We start from the raw sequence: 25,208 nt of genomic DNA, 5'->3' as shown, positions 1-25,208 counted from the left end.
GAAGCTAATAATCTTCTAAGGGGAGAGGGGGTAGTAATAAGGACAAGGGAAAGGTTTGTTTTCTTTTCTCTTTTTTATTCTACAACATAGCAATTAGACATCACAAGTAGATTTCCCTTCTATACCAAACAGAATCTGAAACATATAACCAAGTTCATGTTGCTCTAAATAATGAAAAAATTGACCCATGTCCATGTGGTTCTCTCTAGTGCCATGAATTTCAAAGAACAGTTCAACAAATTCAGAAAATTTCCTCTGATCATCAACACTCTTGTTCTCTGTTCCTTTCTCTCGGTGCCTGCACGTAATTTTCTTCCAGTTGAGCCGACGCAAACGACTAAAGTATTCTTCAACATTGTACTCATCGCCCTCCAAGCAAACCACACCCGGCTTCCCTGGCAAACAAAAGCCAGTGAGGTTATAGTCAGAGGCCCATTGAAGTATGTCCTTTCTTTTAGTTTTACTGTATATATGGTGCATGTATAACCACATTCGAAGGAATGGTGTTTCCTTTTTACTTTTACACTCACTCCCTTGTGAATTATTTTCGGTAAGAGCTGCTGATTTTTCAGTTCGACTTCTTGTAATGTACTGTTCACCATTTTCTTGGATCCACTGTATAGCTGGTAGGGTGCAAAGCTCTCCACATTCAAGTCTTGAAATATGTGAATTTAAATCATCATTTAACTCCTTTTGAATATCTCTGTTTAAATTCTGCGATCTGGCAAACAGCTCTGGTTTAATATTAGGGTACTCCTGGGGAAAATAGCACGATAAATCTATCGTCACTCTTTCAGAACGACTTTCTGATTCGTAGTCTGGGTGAATGATCAGTGAAAAATTCAAACCATTTGGTTTCTCATCTGTCTTCCCAGAACAAAAGTCTTGAATATCAATGAGTACTTGATCATCTAATTTAAGCTGATCCTCTTCAGGATACATAGATCGAAGCATTTCAACCTCTGAGAGCTGGAGTTCTAGATTTTCACGCAAAAGATCTGCCACGTTGGACGCCATCTTTGTAAGGTGTTATTTGATACACTCTGTTTCAATTACTTGACGTACCTTTCGGTTTTGCGCTACCAGTCTGCAGGCTCAGACGGATGTTTTGTCGCATTTTGTCGCAGTAAAAATGGATTTCATGGAAGGAGATTCCCTCTGGAAATAATTTCAATTTCTGAGGAAGTTGTTTTTCCCACTTTAGCTAAAATGCTAAGAAAAGCGACTGAGAAAACACACACGAGATAACGAGGATAGAAGCGTTGAAATCAAGATGGATTCGGAGGAAGATGTCAGATTAACATCATTTCGTCCGCTCAGTCCAGACAATTCCAAATCGAGCTTCTCTCTCGCACGATTTTTTCAAAAAAGACGGGCTGGAGCAAGGGTGGAAGTTAAAGTGGACGCCTCTAAAAGTCAACGTCCAGTGAGCCCTTTAACAAGCCCTCGCAGCTCACCGCAACTGCAGAAACGAATTAAAAGCCCTGACCCATTGCAGCGGTCATGGTCGGCTTCTCCACTCATCAGTCGGCGCTCTAGTGCGCCAGCAGTTGGATCGGTTCCTGGGAGGCGTGCTTCTCCTGGCTCTCGTAATGTGCACGCTGTGCTGGGTCGCCTGAACGCGGCGGCAGATGGAAGAGGACAGGTTAGTATTCAGTGGGAAGGGTATATTTCCAGGAATCTATGGCATGGTTGGTTTTTAACTTCTCAGGGTGCCAACGTACAAAGATTGTGAAACTTCAACTTGGGAAAATGTGGTACATGAACAGCACCACATTTTACTTTATAAAACCACCTTGAACAGCATAATAAAAAGTACCACAAGAATGCACTGCTCAATAGCTTTCATTTGAATGGTCACACACTAGGGTTTTATCCACAGAGGTTAAGTTAGAACCACCTTGTACACCAAAATAAACAGTACCACATAGAAGTACTGCTCGATAGCTTTCATTTGAATGGTCACACACTAGGGTTTGTTACGCCACAAAATGTAATAATTGACGCGAAATGTAATAGTAACCCGAAATGTAATAACTTTTGACGCAAAATGTAATAGTAACCCAAAATGTAATAACTTTTGACGCAAAATGTAATAAACTCGGTAACCCAAAATGTAATAACTTTTGACGCAAAATGTAATAGACTGAAGTAACGCAAAATGTAATAAATTTGACGCAAAATGTAATACCTTCAGTTTTGTCCTTGCCTTACGGGGCAGTACACATGTGAGCATCTATACTTGGAACCGACAAACGCCACCTATCAATCAAGCTGTAAACGTCATAGAACACGTGACTAGATCAAAAATTTCCGTTTTATTGCAATAGCCAAATGCCAAATTTGGCAGGACTATTTCAAGGGGCTTATATTCGGTAGGAGCTATACGGAGGGCTTATCATAGGAAGGAACCACAGCTTAAACACTCAGAAAACAACTTAAAGAATAGCTTACCCTAACAGTCCATTGGCTACGCGGATGGGGCTTTTTATAGGAAGCTTTTCTGCGCTTTCGAATTTTGGGGGCTAATATCCCGGGGCGAGCTTATTATACAGGGGGGCTTATTTTTATGAGTTTTCGGTATGTGACCAGCTTCAAAATTTGGAACTTTTTATTTATTTTATTAAATTACTGAACGAAAAAAAATTCCTATATACGCAAATGCAGTCCGTACGGACTATCTAGACTGATCGAATGTTGCGTGTAATAACGGAATCTGCCTTTTCACGCTTTAAAGGTTACATGGGCCGGGAATCTTTTGTTTCTAAACATAAACATATTTTGCATGTCTGTCATTATGTACATTGACAGTTTCAAAACAGTATCCTGTGTTTTTTTAACAACAACTGAAATTTTCAGAATTAACATCAACACAACATTTTGTGGTAAAAAAAAGGAACGAGGATCGCATGTAGACAAACTTATTTCTTCCAGTAAATTGACTTTATGAAAAACCAGCCAAGGCTGTCGCTCACTAAGAGCAGCCAAGCATTTGACCATCTATTTGATTTGATGATGTTTTTAAGTTCCAAGACTGCACCAGAACCTTTTCCTTTCATGGAGATTATCTTCCTGACGCTGATACGGAGCACATGACCTGTCAGCTCTGGGATGTACACTCTGGGCAGAGGAATCTTGTCCACAATATTTTTGAAGAACGTTGAGACTGTCCGTAAAGAAGCACGCATTGCGGGAGAGATAGCCAATGTTATTGTTACAATTCGTTCTAATACATCACAGTTCAGGAATGGTCCGCTGTCTCCTTGTGCGTTTCCTTGGTTGTTATCTTCGCTCGGCAGGTGTTTCTCCTGGCCGTTTTCTTGGCTTGACGCGTGTTCCTCCTGGCCATCTTCTTGGCCTGACATGTGTTTGTCCTGGCCGTTTTCTTGGCTTGACACGTGTTCCTCCTGGTCGTTTTCTTGACTTGACATGTGTTCTTCGTGGCCGCTATCTTGACCTGGCACTTTTTCATTCGGAACATAACGTTGATCTAGCTCTTCTCCCTCTGTTTGTAAGTGGACTTCATCTAACTGTACCTCACTTTCGTTGTCATCCTGGCCACTCTCTTCGTCCTCCAACGGTTGGCAGCCATCGTTTAGCTGTGAGACACCGTCACTCAGATCTGATAAGCTTACATAATGTTCCCCAGCGCCCTCTGCGAAATGGCCAAGAGACACGGTACAAAGAGGATCTCCACCTACAGGAGATATTATCTGAGTTGCTGAGGGGCCAAGAGTCGAGAAGACGATTATCTGAATTTGAAAGACGTTCGCAGCAGCTTGTAGTGTCAAGTGATCCCCATACGTTCCATCACAAGCCATTGATTTTAAGTATTCATCCCAGGGTAAGCTGACAAACAGCTCCAGTGGGAATCCATCAGCACCATCAGGGTGTGTCCGCAAATACTCTACCAGCTCTTCCCTTAAAGTTTTTGGGGATCGAAATATGCCTATTTGAGTCAGCTGATGGCAAAGTGCAGAGAATTGACAGTTCCCATCCTTGGGTGGATCAAATCGGACGGCTAGCCTCTGATTTGAGATTCGACTCGAAAATAACTGTCTATCGTTTTCCATAGGGATATAGTATTTCTGGCGATGGTTCCTCTTATTTCGGTTACAAGCAACTTCCCTCTTTCTTTTCTCTTTATCGAGTGTTGTGCTGGTGATATCATTAACTGGAATCCACTTCTTTAGTAAGTTTGATGACCCGGCTGGATATTTAAACCTAACAAGATACTTGCATGTCTGTAAGTTTCTCTTAATGACTTTAGCATGCAACACGCACCTCTTCCTACAGATTTTCTTTGCTGGGGGGTATCGAATAAGAACTTTTTCGCCAATGTTATAAACAGATGGGGGGTGTTCCTCAATCCTTTCCTAATCATTCTGTTTTCGCATTTGTTGCTTGCAGAAGCCACTGATTGTTGCATTCTTTTACAATCGTTAGTGCGGCGTGTGTAGTCCCTAGGTTTTGGTGCTACCATTCTTTCGTACTCCTCCAGGGTTTGATCCCACTCCTGTGCAACAGGGAGCTCGGAAAGTCGATCAAAACGGTTCACTTTGCGACCATAATACACCTCAAATGGAGATTTCCATGACAGTTCCTCCCGTGGCTCCTCGTTTAATGTTTTTGCATACTTTTGTAGCGACTTTACCCAGTTCGCACCTCCGTTTTTCATTGTTAACAAGTCATACATGAGCTTTTTTCTAAATGAACGATGCGCTCGTTCAACTTTACCCTGCGACTGTGGGTGATATGGGCGTCCTTTGACCACGTTAATTCGGAGTTTCTTACAAAGCTTCTTAACTGCACCTTTAAACTCCGAGCCTTGGTCATGCTGAATAACTTTAGGTGGTCCATGCTGTATGTAGATCTCCGACAGTGCCGTGGCAATTGGTTTGCTACTTTTTCCCTCTAACGGTATCAGCCAATGATAGCGACTAAACACGTCCATCAGAGAAAGCACAAATTTAAATGTCTTTCCTTTCCAGGCAGCAGGCATGTTTTCCATACTTATCAAGTCAACTTGGTGGCGGATTTGTACACTGCGTGCCCTTATCGGCTTCAGAACGGCCTTGTTTTGAAAACGTACATTTAATTGTTGATGGAGGCGAGATTTTCCGAGAACACGTCTAATATCTCTTTCCCCTACTCCGTGGTAAACATTCTTCAGTCGATGAAACAGCTTTCTTGTTCCGGATCCTTTCGTGTCTTTAAAGGCCTTCTTAACAACATTTGTTACGTCAGATTTTTTCAGAATCGGTCGATCATCATAACACACTTGTCCTGCTCTCAGTGATAAACGCTCTCTATTCCGCCAGAATCGAACAAGCGCCGATTTTATCTTAGTGCTTCTTTCTCTGATTGGGACATTAAATTCTCCATTCAGCAATTCAAGGAAGGTGTTATACGTTTCTTCATCCAAAGACGAAATGGCTAGTACTCGAATATTACAGGCAACGGTCATGAAGACAAAACAAGCCAGAAAAGCATTCATTTTCACGTCGTTATTTCGGCGAGAAAGAGTAACTTGAACTGAATGAATTTGGCAGAGCTGTTGCGCGTAACTAACTAGGTGGCAGCGGACAGTGTCTAGACAGTTTTGACATTGTAGCACTTTGCTGGCTTCCTTGACGCATTCCAATGTCAATTCCTTCAGTGCACCAGTCCCCACCGAGTTTGACTTTTCGTCGAGGGTCGAGAGTAAAATATAGAGGGTCGAGGGTTACATGTCGAGGGCACCGAAATATATAAAAGCAATTTAGAAAATAAATCTTAAAAAAGAATACTAAAAAAATAACATAGGAGAAAACATTAACGGTATTCTGTTTGATGTTATTTTTTTATTGCCGTTTTTAATCCTTTTGGGGCCATTTTATATAGTGATATAGCTTTCTGTCGTTCCACGTTTATCTCCATCGCTCAACAAACGCTCGATATTCGACTTATACTTTGCTGGAAGAGGCTTCTTACTCTTTTGAATATGGTTGCCAAGAATTTCTGGTTAATATGTTGAATTCTATAATTGAAACAGAAATATGAGCGATCTTCGATCTACAATGGGCGCCAAAAGTGTTGATACACTCGGCACTTTTTGAGTACCTTAGACCATTTTCACCCCCACACCCCGTCGATATTACCCCCTTTCCCTGAACCAATGTTGGATTATCTATCTGGGAGACTTGCCTCGTTTGTGTACAACATTGAAAAGGGGGAGGGGGAGTGGTTCACAAGCTGCACCGGATTTAAAGTGGAAAGATGGGAAAGTTAAAATTAGAATTCATTTCAACCAACCGTCTCAAAAACTTTTGGCACTCATTGTAGTCACGTGATCGATGACGTGAACAACCTGATTGATAGGTGGCATTTGTCAAACTGAAGGTATTACATTTTGCGTCAAATTTATTACATTTTGCGTTACTTTTGTCTATTACATTTTGCGTCAAAAGTTATTACATTTTGGGTTACCGAGTTTATTACATTTTGCGTCAAAAGTTATTACATTTTGGGTTACTATTACATTTTGCGTCAAAAGTTATTACATTTTGGGTTACTATTACATTTCGCGTCAATTATTACATTTTGTGGCGTAACAGGGTTTCATCCACAGACCTAAAAGTTAGAACCACCTTGTACAGCATAATAAACAGTACCACATGAAAGTATTCCTCAACAGCTTTCATTTAAGTAATGACACACCAGGGTTTTATTCACAGATAATAGCTTGCATTTTTTTTGTTCCTGAGTATAACAAGGTACAGTAGAATCCTGATTTCTCGAAACGACAATTGCTTCAAAAAATTGGGACTTTCAAGAAACCAAGGGTTTGAGAAATCGAGATCCTACTGTATGATTTAATGAGTGGCACAACGGCAAGCATGTAGAGTTTTGGATTCTCATGTACTCTCAATGTTCCTCTCGCCTTGATCTCAGGGAACATTGATGGTTTTGGGAAGGCAAAACCTACTGTTTTCCTTGAAGCCAGTCACTGAGTTTTTGTTCATCCACAGAATTCAAAACTGTAACAACCTTGTGAAGCACATAAAAATAATTTTTCAGAGTTGTTCTAAAATATTTCATGTGCCAAAAAATAAAATGTCATTCTTTCAGCTAAGACAAGAGTACAAAGAGAGTGATTTCAAGCAGTATTGGATGCCAGATGAAAACTGCAAGGAGTGCTATGAGTGTGGTGAAAAGTTCAACACTTTTCGTCGTCGACACCACTGTCGTCTCTGTGGCCAGATCTTCTGCTACAGGTGTTGTTACCTGGAAATTCCTGGACAGATAATGGGATATACAGGTAAAAAATGCAATTGTATTATGGAGGATTTGATGAGGAAGATAGCTCATTCCAAAATGAGCCATTGATTACTGGACCTGTTCTCTTATATATACAGTCAACTCTCGTTATAGCGGACACGCTCGGGGCGTCGTTTAGTGTCCGTTATAGCGAGAGTCCGTAATAGCGGGAGTCATTTCCAGTCAAACCTCTTTCGCCGGGGATCTGGATTTTGTCCGTAATAGCGAGTGTCCACAATAACGGGGTGTCTGCAAGGCGAGAGTTGACTGTACATTTAAATCTGCTGGTCAGGGCTTAAGGCAACCCTCCAAGTTAAGACCATTTTAGTTGCCATGGCGACTAATTTGGAACCAAAGTTGCCAGCCTGCTGGCCAAAATTGAGAAGAAGGATTGAAACGTGAGCTTAATTTAGTGACTTAAATTTTTCACTTGCGACCAAACTTTAGCGGTCTGTGGCCAAATGGCCATGACTAAGGAAAAAATGAACTTGGAGGGTTGTAAGATCTCAAAAACTCTTGCTTGAAAGAAATGTTTAAAAAGACCTTTCTAAAGTACTAGTTAATTTACGCGTGGAAAGTCTTGACCTTACACCAACACTGCATGTGCTACGGGGAGTAGCAATACTCTTAGCCATTTCATGCTACAGAAACTCGAGTCAAGCACAGAGAGCTATGAGCCAGTTGGCTTGAGGGGTTTACTTTTCTTACCTCTGTCAACTTGTTATTAACTGACATCTGTCTGTTACCAGGGTTTTTGCGAGTGTGCACATACTGTCACAAAGTAGTACAGCGGTACACCCAGTCAGCAGACCTGAATGTGGTCAGAAATCTGGAACAGCTGCAGGCGGACTTGCGTGCAATCAACTCTGACCCAGACATTAGCACCACCAGCAACAGTAATATTAACTTGACTGTTCCTAAGCCATATCCCTTTGATTTCGACGACGAAGAGAATTTCTATGTTCAGCCATCACTCAGAAAGATTAGTGGCACCGGGCTCAGCATGACTCCAGTGAGTCCTTATTATGAAAAGTTTGACCAGAAAGAGAGACCAACACCCATGTCAGGGCGGAGACCATTTGATGCATTTGGAGTCTGTGCGGCAGAAGCTGACATGTTGAAACAGGTGAGTTGTAGTGTGTTTGATTATGACTAATGATGCACTGGTACATGTACAGTAAAAACCCGCGAGTAAGAACCTATTTTTCCAGGTTAGCCTAAACAGGTTCTTAATATCTGAATGGTAGTTAACACAAATTTAGGCTATTTAGGTTCTTATTTTCTGAAGAAAATTTACATTGTTGCTAATGGAACTTTAAGTGGTATTGTATAATTTTTTTTTGCATACTTCATAAGTGTTTATGTAAAAAATGAAGCCCTAATCATTTAGAATATGACAATATATACACTGAACATGCACAGTAGTGCCTTGTCCAAACTTGTTTCCCGAAGGTAAACTTTTTCATTTGATTAAGAAAAAAAGAACCTGTTCCTAACTTCGAGGCCAAATAGGTTCTTTCAAAAAGGGCATCTAAGTTGCAAATTTTAGCCTAACAGGTTCGTAAATCTTAGATTCTTACTTGCGGGTTTTTACTGTATTTGCACTCATGAGAAACGAGAAGACTCTTGAGAGAAACAAGACGAGACAAGTCTTCAATATAAATGAGACACATCTCACAAGACGGTGGTAACTGTACAGTACACTTTTAAATAAACAACTTGTATGGTGAGGGTAGTTTTCACTTTCGACTTTGTCATGTAATATGTTTATTTAAAGGAACTGTGTCACAGAGTTTAGCCAAATTTAGCCATGGGAAATGGCCATCAAATTCAGTGAAAATATAAAAATAACCGCTTAAACCGGCAAAGGAACATTTCAATAACACAGCAAATACAAAAAAAGGTATGGTTGGCCAAAAGTGAAGAAGATTGAACTGGATTGCAATATGGGTTTTTGAAATGTTGTTGGGCTGAACAGCTTTCAAAGTTAATCTCATTTGCTTCTAACTTTAAATTTTAATGCCTGGGAGGCACATTTGGTTGTAATGAAGCTACAGTTCTGTCATCTAGATCCATAGACTGAAGTAATTTCTTTGCAAACATTAAGTTTCATAGCGTGTATTTGGCAAAACTTACAAAAATAAACTTAACTCAGCCGTTACACAGCCCCTTTAAATAAAATTAAACTAAAATCATGTGACAGTGTGCAAAGAAGTTAGTGTCTGCTAGCCTGGGTCTAGTAAATTTTTGGGGCAGGCTATTGGACTTAATCCTTCACTTGCCTGATAGGCAAGTGAAATATCATAAGCATCGTGCCTACATGTATAAGAATGTTTTTGGGGCTAGTAAAAATGACTTTTGGGCTAGTAGATCCTGGCTACAGCTTGCGCAAAGGGCAAGCTGGAAAATCAAGTTTTTTGCATCCTCTGGATTACAAATAAAAGTGTACTGTGCTAAATATAATGTGATTACCATGCAAGGTACAAGGCGCGGTGGCCTAATGGTTAGCATGCTTCACTCCGAGTCGAACAGCCTGGGTTCAAGCCCTTGCCAGGCGCTGCATTGTGTTCTTGGACAAGACACTTAATTTACTCTCACAGTGCCTCTCTCCACCCAGGTGTATTATAAATGGGTACTGGCGAATTTACTGCTGGGGGGTAACCCTGGGTTGGACTAGCATCCCATCAAGAGGGAGTAGCAATACTCCTAGTGGCTTCATGCTACGGAAAAACGGGATAAGCTTCGGCTGTATGGGCCACTTGGGTCAGACACAGACTTTACCTTACCATACAAGCTTGTTAATGCCATTTTTACTTTGTCCAATTAAGGACTCTTTTCGTGAGCTGTGGAATCAAATAATATCTCCAAGGTCTGGATTAGAACTACAGAGTCACCGCTTCCGCTTGAGGACTTATCAGAATTGTTTTGTTGGAAGTGAGTTGGTTGACTGGCTGCTCACTTACGAGAAAACATCCACCAGGTACAAAATATTACATAATAAACATTCTAAGCTAAATCCATAGTGCAAGACACTTTACTCTCACAGTGCCTCTCTCCACCAACAAGTTAAAAATTAATGTGTAACAGCGAATTAAATTCTGGGGGGTAACCCTGTGATAGATGAGTATCGATCCTATTCAGAGAGGAGTTAGAAAATATGCTTCTAGTCACTTCATAGATTGATAGATAGATAGACAGACAGACAGACAGACAGACAGACAGATAGCTAGATAGATAGATCAGTCCGTCCGTTGGTCTGCAGTCCATGGCTGCCACTGCTCTGGTAATAGCTTGTGCACATGCGTGAGGTGTTGGCCAGGCCAGACTGCGGGTTGAGTTCTGTGAACTCCCCTTACATTTAGTTAGATAGATAGATAGACAGACAGAGAGATAGATATATAAACTTGTTTAGTAAATGGTTTGAACCCAGGATTATCAGTAGGTCGTAAAGTTTGATCGTCTGGGTGAGAGTAGTTCTGAGAAGAACTGTTGTTGGTGACTAACAACAGTTCTTCTCAGAACTACTCTCACCTGGACGATCATACTTTACGACCTATAAACTTGTTTGTTACAAATATTATACATTGTAGTCGTAAGACTGAATTACATACAATTTGTAAAAATTACAAGTAAAATGTTGCTGAAAGCTATACTTTAAAATTAACCACAATTGTGTTTAAAAATATTTACATTGCATGACTGACAATAAAAGATTTCATAAAATGATTGATGAGACAAACTGGAATGTCAAAACGTCTCTTATTTCTTAAATGCTGAGTGTGAGAACTGGGCATAGGTGGCGGTATGGGCCACTGAGCTTGAACTTGGACTGTACTCTTTTTTCCTAAAGTTTTAGCAGTACTGGGCCTTCATTCAGAGCAATTAATCTTATTCATAAGAAAAGGATCCCATTATAAATTACCCGTAAAGGGAGCACAAGTCATTAAAATTGGATTATCATGTTTGGGGTGATTTGTTATTTGATTTCTAATAGAAGTTGCAAGCTCTCAAATGTTGCTCAAAGCTTTATTTTATCTGGATGCTTCCAATGTTATAAAGAGACCATTCTACAAAAGCAACAGTGTAAAATTTCGAGCTTTCTTTGTAATTTAATTTAAATTCATCATGTTTGACTTCTTATTGTACACATCCTGTAGGAATCAGGCTGTTATGATAGGACAAGGTTTGTTGGAGTTCGGCTGGATAGAACCTGTACCAAACACCCGTGATGGAGGAGCAGTTTTCAAAGATGAATATATTCTCTACCAGCCCGCTCCTGGAGTGGTAAGGAACTTTCATAAAGTTATTATGTTTGGACATTAAAGGGGCTATCAGGGCTGCAAATAATTTTTTCACTTGAAAGGACATATGTCCTACTAAGACACCATCTTGGTCGGACAAAACAAAATTGTGGTCGGACAGACTTTCATTCATTGTTGCTGTAAAACGATTTATGATCAAAAAATTGTCCATACATTATGTCTGACCACACTTGGGGTTTCTCGGACATAGCAAATTTTGGTCGGCCAATGTCTGATGTCCGACTGTTATTTGCAGCCCTGGGCTAGGCCATGGTATTTCAGGTAATTCTATTTATCTATTTAAACTCGAAAAAAGTCGGTCCTATGTTTTTCAAGTTTACACGAACGCAATCTGTTTTAATCTTCTCGAAATTTTGCCCATCCATGCCCCTTTTTGGCCTTTATGTGATTCTTTTGAGTTATTGTCACCGTAATGTATTTCAAATAATTCTCTGACCAGTTGGTCAGTCCGAAATTGCCTAAAATTGTGTGACATTTCCTCTTTAATAATTCTTGTTTTAGAAGGCAGGGTAGCCTATTAAGGGTTTGCGTATTGCATTCAAGCCCTGAATGGGTTCATTATGTTGTGTTCCTAGACAAGACACTTTACTCTTAAATTTAATTCAATTTAATTTAATTTAAATTAAATTTTGATGTTAATTTTAATTTAATTTAAATTTAATTTTAATTTCTATTTTAAGAAAAAGGACAACTTTTTTAAGTTTCAAAGACATGTTTCGACAGAGCATCTGTCATCTTCAGTTGAATGATTTACAAAGCACAGTGAGTTGAATAATAATAATAATAAGACAAGTAGTAACAACAGAACATTAAAATGTGTAAATTAACACATTTTCACGTTCTGTTGTTACTACTTGTCTTAATTAGCATTTTTTTTCTACTTATTATTCAACTCACTGTGCTTTGTAAATCATTCAACTGAAGATGACAGATGCTTTGTTGAAACATGTCTTTGAAACTTAAAAAAGTTGTCGTTTTTCTTAAAATCTTTACGTCTGCTGTTCTCAAGAATTTTAATTTCATTTTAATTTTAATTTCATTTTGTTTTTAATTTTTATTTAATTCCAATATTAATTGATTTTAATTAAATTTTAATCTTTATTCAATTTTAATTTTAATTTAATTTAAATTTAATTTTAATTTAATGTTTATTTGTTTTTCATTAAATTAAATTTTAATTTTAATTAAATTTAATTTAATTTTTATTTTAATTTAATGTTTATTTGTTTTTCATTTAATTTTTTAATTTTACTTTAATTTTATTTTTAATTTAATTTTGTTTTTATTTTTGTTTTTAATTTAATTTTAATTTTTAATTTAATTTCAATTTAACTTTTAATTTTTAATTTTAATTAGGTTTTAATTTAATTTTAATTTAATTTAATTTAATTTAATTTAATTTAATTTAATTTTAATTTAATTTAATTTTTAATTTAAATTAAATTAAATTAAATGTAAATTTAATATTAATTAATTAATTTAGTTTTTAATTTTAATTTTAATTTAATTTCATTTAAATTTCATTTAAATTTCATTTTAATTTAGTTTTTAAATTTAATTTAAATTTAATTTAAATTTAATTTTATTTAAATTTTTAATTTTAATTTTTAATTTTAATTTTAATTTTAATTTTATTTAAATTAAATTAAATTAAATTAAACGAAACGAAATGAAATGAAATGAAATGAAATAAAGTGAATGTAATGTAATTTAATTTAATTTAATTTAATTTAAATTTAAATTAATTTAAATTAATTTTAATTTTAATTTAGTTTTAATTTAATTTAAATTTAATTTAATTTAAATTTAATTTAAATTTAATTTAAATTTAATTTCATTTTAATTTTTAATTTTAATTTAATTTTAATTTTAATTTAATTTTAATTTAATTTTAATTTAATTTTAATTTAATTTTAATTTTAATTTAATTTTAATTTTAATTTAAAATTATAATTTAATTTAATTTAATTTAATTTTAATTTTTAATTTAATTTTAATGTTTAATTTAATTATAATACTTTAAATCCAGCTCACAATCGTCAGGAAAGATAGATAGAAAAAAAAAATAGATAGGGTCAGATTGATTTGCAATCCTAGAATATTGAAAATATGCTTCTGTTTGCCTGTGCCATTCAAGATGACCCAGAGGGCATTTTCAATTAATATACTGTGAAAATGTACTGCCATGTTTGAGCCAAGCCACTTCTCCCAAATATAGTACAGAAATTCAAAATTTTCTTTTTGACTAATACAGTTATTTAACAATTAAAACAGGCTGCAACACGAGAGGTACCATCTAAGAAGTCCTCAATATTTTGGACAGAGACAGACAAGCCTGCCGACAAAATTGAATCACTGAGCGAGAGTGAGGAGGTTATCAACGAAAATGTTGATGATGATAATGATGAGACAGTACCACACTGGTTCCGACAGTTGGAGCAGCACGGAGTTGAATCAGCTACTGAGGAACTTGATGCCAGTATCTCTCATGAGGTAAGATAAAAATCATATCATTCATACTTTTTGTGTTGGACCTTGGGGCTGCAGTCAGTGCTCGAAATTAACTTTTGGGTCTGGTCTTCCACAGGACGAGTAGGCTTAGAATTTACTGGTCCCAGGAGCAAAGCTACTGGCCACTCTTTACATGTTTCCCATGTGTAATGCAGTTAGTAATTTGTGCCTGCAGGTAAATACACGCCAAACCATGATCAAATAATTAATAGCGAACAAAATAATTTGCAGTTTTTTAGTAAGTATTACAACAATTTCTTCTCTGTTACACGTAAGAGCTGCAACATATTTGCAGTTTGAAAGTTATTTGTTCCGATCGTCAAGGAATATTGCGTGTTTTTTCCATTTGAAAATTCCCTGCAAAACTTGCAAAACAATTTGCTCTCTTGTCCATGAAACTGGAGCCATTTGTACCTTTCTTCCCACGATTCCCGAAACTTCCGTGTTCTTTTGGTCGGAGATGCAGCAGAAATTGAAGGTGTTGCGTTGATTTCTTGATCTTGCTTTCCTCCAAAGAAAGAACTCAGTGAACTTTGAACTTGTTTTCGTTTGAACATTTCGACAAATTGTATTTTGGAAGAAAATATAGATGCGACCAAGATCTATCAAGTTGAGCAAACACGAAAAGCCGCCATATTGCATCCCACGATGCCTTTCATTTCGAGTAGAACCCAGACTTTTACCTGCCAAGAGAACGCCAAGCATTTTTTGCTCGTCATTTCGAAACATTCGTTTTCGGAAATTCTTCGTTTGCTTCGACACTTTTAGTCCTTTTTAGTATGATATAAAAGCAATTATTTATTGGAGAACTGTAACTTTACTTGTCCAGAGGACTAGTGGCAAAAAAAACTACTCGTTTTAGGCAATTTTCACTCATTTTGGACGAGTGGATGACCGTTAAGTTCGAGCACTGGCAGTGACCTGTCTTTTTATTCATTGTATTGGATTTGCTGGCTATGGCTATGGCCAAAGTAACTGGTGACAGTAGCCGGTGGAACTCCGGCTGGTGCCGGCTTGTTTTAAAAACCCTGCATTGTTCTTGTCCTGTGATCTTGTGAAGGACAAAACATCGTGTCTTTCTAGCAAATTGTTCTGTCTACCTAGCAAATTGCTGGGTAATTATATGCTCTGGATCCTGCTGCCCTGAAGGACTTAAATAGAAAAATGTTGTGATCATCATACCTTCTAGAAGTTTTAATTAGAAACCCTTACAGCAGCTAAGAGTTTTTTACTTCATAATGCCATTCTTAAACTGAATTGTTCAATATTCAAAATGCAGTTTGATTCAAGACTTGAATGTTGATTGGATAAAAGTCTGACTTCACTTGAAAGGCATGTAAGCATTTGAAAGTATTCATTGATTGAGCCCAGCCACTTCTCCCAATAGTATAGAAATTCAAAATTTGTTTTTGACTAATAGATTTATTTCATTCACAATTGAAACAGGCTGCAACACGAAGAAGTATAAGAAGTCCTCAAATAACAAAAAAGAAGACGACAACAAAGAGCAAACAAAACAAACAAAAAATAAAAACTGGGTTTTATATATCTTTTCTCTACCACTGGCCTTTTATAACTTTCCCAAAATGCCTTGCCTCTGTTTTAGTACTATGAGACGGTTGAAAAAAAGAAAGCAGTGAACAGTATGAGGAGGAAATACCATGTGTGTGATAATTGACAAGTTTATATGCAGCTGAAATGATGCAAATTTGGGATGAATTCTTGCATACCTGTTGTGTGTCAACCAAGACAATAATCCAATCAACATTCAAGTTTGGTATGAAGTTGCTCTTTGAGCATTAAACTGATCAAAGTCTTATTCAGTAATATTTGTTCTTTCAGGTATCTGGAAAACTAAATAATCTTAAAACAGGTAAATATTTGTATTTGTAGGCCTGTTCACAGGTTCAAAATCGTACTTTTAAGTTTCTTTTAAGTTTATTTTGATATGTTTGAGATTGGGTGGGCTCACTGGGCTTTTCATTTGGACAAGACTCTTCACTGTCCCAGTGCTTTTTGCCACCCAGGAATATAAATGGATTACCCCTTGTCATAAAGCAGGGCTTTGAATAAGATTTGAAGTAAATGGCTGCTCCTGTACAGCATCAGTTGGAGAGCAAAAAAGAAAGCTTAAAACATCTCCCCTACATAGGGAGCTGCATGAATTTTAACTGGGGATTCAGAATACCCAGCACCCAAAAAAGTCAGTGTCCTGTGGATTTTGCGGTTGGGCTAGCATCATGCTTTTGAGAATTTTTTTGGGGCTAGCAAAGAGGATTTCGGGGCTAGTACATTCTGGCTACAGCTTGCCTGAAAAAGCTGGAAAATTCAATTTTTTTTTTCACCCTGAAGACTGGTAACTGCCAGAGCTCTGGTGGGAAAGGGGTTTTATTGCAAGCCTAGGAAAGGGCAACATGACAAAATGCCCAGGAAGAGGAGGGGAGGGTAGGGGTTACTTGCGATGGACTAGCATCCCATGCAGGGGGAGCAGCAATACCTCTAGTTGCTTTGTGCTACAGAAGCAAGAGTTGAGCCCCTTCAGTTGTGGGGTGCTAACTCATTATGACTTACTTAAATTTTGATATAATGATTTTTTTTTGGTTTTATTGCACTTGTAGGACCAAAGCTGCTGGATCTGGACTTGATGAATGGTGTCACTTCTGAGGAAGGAGACAGTGAATTGTCACTCAAGGTTGATTTGCAACATTTTGGAGAGGTGGGTGCAAAGTAAATTTATATCTTATTCTTCATTAGAGATTAAGCTAATATTTTGTAAGGATGCCTTTTATGGTGTGATGGCCCCATCGTTAGTTAAAAAAAAAAAAACGTTAAATGTATATGTATGATTATAGTGGTCATTCAGACACTTGGTTTCAAGTGAGGTAGTTTAATTTCCAGGCATACCACTAATACTAAAAATAAATACAAAGGTTACAAATAAACATAGTGTGGTTAAAAAATCTAACCGGCAAGAGAGAGACCAGTTGTCTATTTACAAAGCATGACCAAGGAGGTGAACTTGGTACTGCCAAAAACGACACATCCAGTGACAGGGTGAATGAGCTTGAACCCTTGACCTCCAGTATACAAGGTCCAACCACACCAGCACTCTGAACCTCTAAGCCACACTGGCTTAGTGTCAACGGCTACAGAGAGAGACCAGTTGTCTATTTACAAAGCATGACCAAGGAGGTGAACTTGGTACTGCCAAAAACGACACATCCAGTGACAGGGTGAATGAGCTTGAACCCTTGACCTCCAGTATACAAGGTCCAACCACACCAGCACTCTGAACCTCTAAGCCACACTGGCTTAGTGTCAACGGCTACAGAATAGAGGGGGCTAAAAAAATATTATGGCTGAGTGTTCTGAAATAGCATATTATCTCGTGGCCTAGAATAATGTCATAGAATGCTAAGTCATGGTGTGGTATGGAGAAAGGATTTCTTGGGAACACTGCATCCTGAAGTAAACCAAGTAATACTTTCCCACTTGTGTTACTGGTAATTCGCACATTTATCAAGTTACCTGTAGAGGTCAATAGCAAAATTACCCATAGCGTTTAATTTAACACATGAATGTTTGAATAACTGTAGCCTGGAAGAATTGGCATGACATCACCAGATACCCACAGTGAAATACGAGGCTCCCAACTTTCCCTGATAACAGATGCCCCTCCACCTCCACTAGAGCAGTATGTGTACAACGAGGGTTACCCGTACACCCCCCTGAGGCCACCAAGCAACAAGAAGAATCAAGAAGAACCAGTCCTCAGCACCAGCAACACTCCTGATGAGATATTTAGCGGCGCTATGATGGCAAGGAAGATCGGTGTAGACAGGCCCCCAGCTCCTGAAGTTGGCGAATTGAGAGAGGATAATGGGGAGAGATTAGCCATGGAACGACTGAGGTAGGTCGTGTATTTGGGTGGGGCAGTGCACAGAGGGTTGTAGTCTGATAAAACAGGCATGTCTCAGGGTTAAAACTTGGTGGTCGCATGGTCGCCAGTAGCATTAAAAAGAGCCCAGTGCCACTAAAAGTTGAGGTTTGATCGCCTGAAGAGCTACTACCATCTGAGAAGTGACAATAAAATGTTCTTTCCTTGAAGTACCTTTCTTTTCTTTCCTTTCTTTCCTCAACTCTAAGTTCATCAATTGTATTAAGAGTTTAGTACAGTACTAAAGTACAAAATTCAAAGCCGTTCGTGATCGAGTTTTTAGATCGCTCTGATATGTAGACGCCATTTTGATTTTATTGACACGTAACTCCAGACTTACCCAGAGTTCTAACCGGTACGTTTTCAAACATGAACATCGGCAAAATCTCTCAACACTGCTCAATATAATAGACTTACTTTTCACCTGGGTTTAGTTAGTTAAAGGTAAAAGCCGTGGGGTGTTTTTCAAGTAAAAATGGTTTTAAAAAATTCTTTGTGTCAGTAGAGGAATTTTGAAAGCCAGTTTATTTTTGCCTGGGTCACTAAGAGTTCATATTGGGTGTGCATGAAGCTTGCAATTGCTGGAGAAATGGCACAATGATGTTTCAATATTTTCTTAGTTTCTACTCCTGATAGAGTGGGGCCTATACAAACAAGACACCATTTTTAAGGTGGGGAAAGGGGAGGGGTTCATGAAGAGACCACCTATCTTTTTTCAGAGTGGTGGGTCCTGTCTGAGTACAATAGTTTAGCCCAGTTCCCTTAAAACACTGTAGTATAATGTTGTATTTGTTTTCCAGGGCTGCACATTCACACCATCTAAACACTCTGTTGGAGCAACTTTTAAAAGATGCTGGGCTGTCAGTTGATTGGAAAGACACCATATTACCTCTAGTCAAGAGAGTTAGTGAGCAGGTACAACGAGATACAATTTAGAGTTTAGTTTTTATGTGTAGCAACGAAAAAATTAGGTAAAATCGTTAAAAAGTCTGGCTGGCTTATCCAGCCTGTGCTCCTTCAAAACAAGCAGCTATTTCAAAAAAAGAAATTGTGTTTTGTTTCTGGATTGAAAAACGATAAGCATCATAATATAAGTGGTAAGTATCGGAAGGTTTGAGGGGAGATGGGTTTGTGAAATTTTTGAGGAGAACCTGAGGTATTAAGGAAGAATGTGAAACAGTGAAGTTTTTTTGCATGCATGCAATTTCCTTTGTCCTTCATTTGCCCTCGAGCGGTAATTTTTCGGTGTGAGCAAATAGCCACATTGTTTTGTAGTGAAATTTCAGCCAGTAAAAAGCCAGTAATAAATGTGGTGAAATTTGCTGGTAGCTAGCTCTTAGCTGTATCCCTGGGGGGGGGGGGGGCACCTTTTACACTAACCCCTCTCCCTAGCAATGCCCTTGATTTAATGGAACGCTTATTGCCAGGCAACTTCTCCACTAAAAATTTCTATGTGCGAAGTTCACTCTTTCAGAAATTTGTACGTTTCCTAAAGCGGTGATTCAATTAAGTCCAGACCATAAAATGCTTTTCCTAACTTATCTTTTTGGTTCATTCTATGTCTTTGTAGGTGACTCCTGATGTTCGTAAAGATGACGATATGGATATTTGTGAGTATGTCAAGTTCAAGAAGATTCCAGGAGGAAACAAAAGCGACTGTGAAATGATCAGTGGCGTTGTGTTCACCAAGAACATTGCTAATAAGAAGATGGCAAGCGTGTTGAGCAACCCCAAAATTCTGGTTCTTAGCTGTGCCATTGACTATCAGGTCTGCGATAAGACTTCAAACATTGCTAAAAATTGAAATAAATAGTTTAAGCACACTAATATTTCCTTTTGTAATAGTAAGATGTTGAGAAAGGGAAGTTTATAATGTATTCAGCGCCATTTCCAACAAGAGAATAAGAGTCAAGTGATAACTTAAAGTAGCCTCTGTTCTATGCTCTACCAACTGAGCGAAGTCCTGAATTTTTTTCAGGCTTCTTTATTCCAATTGCTTAAAGGAGCAGTGTCACGATATTTTAAGAGATTTTTCTGATTACTGTCAAAGCAAAGGACCTCAAAATAATAGTTTTCTAACACAGAAAAACAACAGGAGTAATGAAAACAAGCAAATACACAAGGATGGTTTTGACGGACGTAGACTAAGACGGATTACCAACGACAAACTTGAAAAAACTTGCCAGTTTTTCAAGATGCGTTGTCCGTAACGTAGCTCCTTTAAATTGGAAATTCACTGCGATGATCATTCATCACTTTGTAATAGTTATACATGATCAGAAGTCTCTTTTCAGTTTAAACAAAAATGACTTGGGAAATGTTAATCTTCTTTTTCTTGCTACTCATTTTAAAAATGTCAAACTATCGAATAAGGAGTACATGTATATATTCTCTTTTTATTTGTCTTATAACTGAATGTAATTTTTCCTTTGCAGCGTAATGAAAACCGCTTGGCATCCCTCGATCCACTTGTTCTCCAAGAATTTGAATTTCTGAAGAACTTTGTAGCAAGAGTAGTTTCTTTACGACCCAACATTTTGTTGGTGGAGAAAACTGTTTCACGACTGGCCCAGGACATGCTTCTAAAACATGGGATCACTCTGGTCCTGAATGTTAAACCAGTAAGTACTTAACGTGATAATTACTTATTTCAAGCGCACGTGTTGGCTATGTGCTGATAGAACAACTAGGCACGTAGTGTGAGTTGGTTATTATCATCTCATATCCAACGAGCACAAATGGAATAAATTATTTTAATAAATTCCCACCTTGATTGTTGTTGTAGAAACTTTTTAGAGCTCTACTGAATACATGAGACTTTTTTTGTGCGTTGAATACCGTAAAATTCCGGTTATAAGTCCTGGGCTTATACAACTTTGTAGTCTTATTAGAGGGGCTTATATCCGGGAGGGCTTATAAGCAGAATAAAAAAAAAAAAGTTTCAAGAAGAGCCACTGGAGTGTTGTTCGAAATAAGTTTTTAAGTTAAAAACGCATAATAAAGCAACATTTAGCCCTGTTCAGTACGGTCATCCGGCAGAGAGGGGCTTATATCCAGGGGGGCTTATAGTTGAAATTTTACGGTACCCAAAGCCTAATTTTATTGTAAAAATCTGTTTCTGTTGGTTTTCAGATCGTCCTGTAAATTGCATTTTGTTTAATGCTGTTTTCAATTTGGAGCTGTTTTTTTAGAAGCTCATGTCGTACATTTGCAGTTATTTTCTGTGAAATGTTTTATTCCAAACTTTGTGTATTAGTTACTGGTTAGAGTAAATGAGGAGATTTTGTTTGATTTTGACAGGCAAATGAACTACCGATTTGTAAAAATATTCTTGTTGCCTCAAACAAAATTGTAAACAAATTGCCTGTCCATTCTCCATATGGCCGACAGAATTTGTGAGTCAATCAGAAGGCTAGAAATGCAATAACCAATGTAGAGAATTTTTGTATAGGTGGTAGCCGATGGTCACTAATTAGCTAATTACTTAGACAGCTTTATTGTTAATTCAGTATTTTCTTTTTTAGTGTATATGTGCAGTAAAAGTAGTGGGTTTTCAGGGAGTGTGCCGGTTTCAACGAGAAGTTGATGTATAAGGACAATAGTTTGGTATAAGATATTGGGTAAATAATAAAGATGGTAAATTTTAAGCTCGGTAATAAATAATGAAGATGAAGTATTCAACATGACACGAGCATGGGACAAAGAATCGTCCCCGTCGCCATGGCCTCCCAGATGGTTGGGGCTCTACAACTGAGCTACGGAGTCGTGGGCTGGGCCTACTGGTTGATGGACCGCGTCCCGCATACTGCTAGATCAGCAATGTCGAATTCATCAAGTTTGTAGTAAATAATAAAGATGGTAAAAATTGACAAATAAATTTACAAATAATAAAGACCTTAAAATTTACCATCTTTATTATTTACTACAAACTTGATGAATTCGACATAGCTGATCCTAGCAGTATGCGGGACGCGTGTCACTTATCAACCTAGTAAAATGGCCCAGCTCACAACGAGTCTCTCGTAGCTCAGTGGTTAGAGCGCCCAACCGGTATCTGGGAGGCCATGGGTTCGATTCCTGTCGGGGACTCAGAATTTTTCTTTGTCCCATGCTCGTGTCATGTTGAATACTTCATCTTCAAGATATTGGGTGTTAGTAAGGTTTGAAAGTTGGAAGTATCACCTATGATATACCAGTAATATATTTTTAAATACTAAGCTAACCTTTTCCAGGAAGTGATTGAACGCATTGCCAGATGCACAAGGGCAGATATTCTTTGTTCCATGGAGCAACTAAGTCGACCACAACTGGGGTCGTTTCAATCATTCAGAGTTCAGAGATACACGCTTAAGGTAAAACTATACAATATCTGATAGAACCTTTAAAGATTGTCAAAGTTCAGCCTCAGTTCTGTTAAAATTTCCCTCAGTGTTTTCAAATATTTTCCACAATTTTCTTTGGGAGAATTTGGTTTTTAGTCAAGGCATTTTATCTTAGATGGTCAGGTGCTTCATTCTCGTCACCTCTGGACTTTTACTGTGTGACCATGAAATATTGTGGTCGATTTGTTTTATACAATAACATTGAAAATTTAACAACAAATGAGATGTGGGAAATTTCACCCCCAATGTTCCAATTTTGGCCGTTTTTTTTTTGGGCCGGGCGGGGCACCAAACCCCCCCCAACCCGGGACTCAAAGACTATGACATTTTCCAACTTGCCATATTTTGGTTTTGGAAAAGTGGCGGCCATTTCTAATTAAAGTTTTCCGCAATTTGCCTTCTATTGCGTTACAGGTTACATGATTTGATGGTCTTTACTCTTATTGAGCATAGCTCTCGACCAATAAGCGCATGAGGATTCTCTTAGTTATTGTATAATATAATGAATGTCCATTACTGCTTTTTCTGAGATGTACTTCATGTTTGACAGAATGGAGAGTCCAAGACACTTATGTTCATCGAAGGCTGTCCAGCAGATCTTGGCTGCACTGTGAATCTCCGAGGAGGGAACAGTTTCGTGTTAGCTAAAGTGAAGCGTATTTTTCAACACATGGTTTATGTTGCGTACAGTTTAAGACTAGAACTACACTTTCTTATGGATGAATTTGCCTTGCCTCCGGATACTACTCATTTAATCGAGGAATGGGAAGTGGCTGCTAGAAATTTGGAAAAAAGGATGAAAGTGGATGAAAGGGAATTGAATGGAAAAGAAGAGCTTGGTGAAGTTTGCACAGAACAGAAGAAAAACCTGGCAGAAATTTCACAGCAAGATTCCAGTGAAGGAAGTGAACTTTTCCTCGCAGCATTGAAGAGCACTGTTTTATCGAGCTCGCCATTTCTCGACTATCCACTTCCATATTTGCTGACAGAAGCAGGTAGGAACATGGCCTTAAGACCTACACTGCCTCCAGATATTTACTGGTCAGCACGCCTTGATGCACAACACAACACTCATCACTTAACAGAAGAGGGTTTGGAGGAGTTTGATTTCTCAAACCCTCATCAGCGACGCCTGAGTAAACTAGTGTGCATGTTAGAGCCTCACGCACTGATGTCAGCATCGCTGACTATGGACCACAGTGATATATTGTTCCAAGCCTTGGTAACAGACTTCCGAGCACAGGGAGGACAAATTCAGCTGACCAAAAATGGGATGACTGTGTCCAGGAGTCGCTGCAAATGGCTTGAAGGTGTTGCTGAGACGACAGTTAGAAAAACCAAGAAAGAAAAGAGCAGTCTCCCAAAAATAAATGTCCCAGAAAGAACGAGTGAAGAAGTGAAAGAGAAGAAGGATCAGTTTGTTCCAACAAGTCCACTCCATTATAATAGAAAGGTATGGTATGATTCAGCAATGTGACTTAGCGATATAGTTTTATAGGCACGCAATGTGTGCGGAGAGCTTTGTACCTGTAGCCCTTTGCATGCCTTATGTAGGCCCTATAATATGTGCGGATGGCTGTGTAGGTTACTGTTTGCACACATTGCACGCGCATGATGCTAAAGTAGATTTTGTGTGTAATGTGCAGAATAAAATTCAGGGTTCTCATTAGAAGGTGGGACCCGGGTACCAGTACCAGGATGCACAAGAGTCAGTACCTGCCTGCTTTCAAATCGAACATAAAGGAATTTGCCTTATTGTATTCTTTTCTGCCTGTCTACTGTACTTTTGGTGCCTTCCTACTTCAAAACTTAATGAAACCCGTGAATCACATTTAGTCAAGCAGTCAATGTTACATACACTTGTCTCTAGTCAGGGTCAAAGTACGAAGGAAAGTTCACAGACGAATGTATGGAAACTGAAAAAGTGTTTAGATGCTCACTTCCCAGAAAATCTCCAGACCTGTTTTAGAAGTAACTGATCAAAGATCCGTCAGATTTGATCAGTTAATTTTTTTGTCATCTTTTGACATGGGATTCCCAAACAAAACCTGCCACTCAATATCCCACACAGCTTTGTATCTTTTTCGGAATGGTGTTAGGAAAAAAATTAAATAGAGGGAAAAAGGAAACATTGATTTTGTCATTTGCATCCAATTGTTATTCATTCAGGTTTTTAGTCCTATATCAAGATCGGAAATCTCCCTAGTATGTTTCCCATGTGTTCTTTAGGAGAAAGTGTTTTAAACTTAAGACAAGAAAACTTAATTTTGCAGTTATAATATATACTTTGCGTAATTTTGTTTTCCAGCAAGTGGACTGTTTGGACCCATATGCTCATCAAAGAATCGCAGTGTTATTCATAAGCTACTCAAATGAATCCAACAACTCACCCCGTCCCTGCATTAGCCCCTGGTAAGTGAGAAGAATATGTACTGAATGAATTAGGTAAGGGGTGAGGAACTGTAAATAGAAGAAACGATATTCCAAATTGTAGGGGTGACTATTGGGGTCATTTTGCCTATTGCGATAGTAGAGCGGTTTTCACTTGAGTGTCGAAAGTTAATTGCGTTTGCTTTGGTTTTGCATTGCTTCGCTTAGTGATTGGCTTAAAAATCTCGCGCCACTTTCTCAGCCAATCAGAACTAAAACCAAAACCAATCGTGACTCGCTCGCGCACGTTTTCCCGCGCTTCGTGCCGGCTACATGTATTTGCTTCGAGTTTTGATTGGTTCACTGGATTGTCTGTGTCCTTTGTGA

The 25,208-nt window shown here is 38.2% G+C and overlaps 2 protein-coding genes across 2 annotated transcripts in view; one reads left to right on the top strand and one right to left on the bottom strand.

Moving 5' to 3' along the window:
- Positions 1–55: 55 nt before the first annotated feature.
- On the bottom strand, positions 56–1,040 carry LOC144630603 (RWD domain-containing protein 2B-like). Its single transcript, XM_078488976.1, has one exon. It carries the CDS (start codon positions 1,015–1,017, stop codon positions 94–96), a length of 924 nt encoding a protein of 307 aa, XP_078345102.1. The 5' UTR covers positions 1,018–1,040; the 3' UTR covers positions 56–93.
- A 55-nt stretch (positions 1,041–1,095) lies between these two features.
- The window catches only part of LOC144630964 (1-phosphatidylinositol 3-phosphate 5-kinase-like), a 54,122-nt gene continuing 30,009 nt past the window's right edge, over positions 1,096–25,208 (top strand). Inside the window, exons 1-15 of the mRNA XM_078489319.1 lie at positions 1,096–1,645; positions 7,111–7,300; positions 8,049–8,425; positions 10,128–10,279; positions 11,457–11,583; positions 13,896–14,114; positions 15,975–16,005; positions 16,751–16,848; positions 17,729–18,042; positions 18,870–18,984; positions 19,640–19,837; positions 20,505–20,690; positions 22,302–22,421; positions 23,002–23,904; positions 24,760–24,863. Of these exons, the coding sequence (XP_078345445.1) occupies positions 1,274–1,645; positions 7,111–7,300; positions 8,049–8,425; positions 10,128–10,279; positions 11,457–11,583; positions 13,896–14,114; positions 15,975–16,005; positions 16,751–16,848; positions 17,729–18,042; positions 18,870–18,984; positions 19,640–19,837; positions 20,505–20,690; positions 22,302–22,421; positions 23,002–23,904; positions 24,760–24,863 (3,506 nt within the window). The 5' untranslated portion in view covers positions 1,096–1,273. The remainder of the gene's footprint in view (positions 1,646–7,110; positions 7,301–8,048; positions 8,426–10,127; positions 10,280–11,456; positions 11,584–13,895; positions 14,115–15,974; positions 16,006–16,750; positions 16,849–17,728; positions 18,043–18,869; positions 18,985–19,639; positions 19,838–20,504; positions 20,691–22,301; positions 22,422–23,001; positions 23,905–24,759; positions 24,864–25,208) is intronic.

The sequence above is a fragment of the Oculina patagonica genome, chromosome 11 (genome assembly GCF_052425735.1).
Source record: "Oculina patagonica isolate OP01 chromosome 11, crgOcupat, whole genome shotgun sequence".
NCBI lineage: Eukaryota > Metazoa > Cnidaria > Anthozoa > Scleractinia > Oculinidae > Oculina > Oculina patagonica.
The sequence above is the reverse complement of the archived record's forward strand: the minus strand, read 5'-3'. Positions and strand labels throughout refer to the sequence as shown.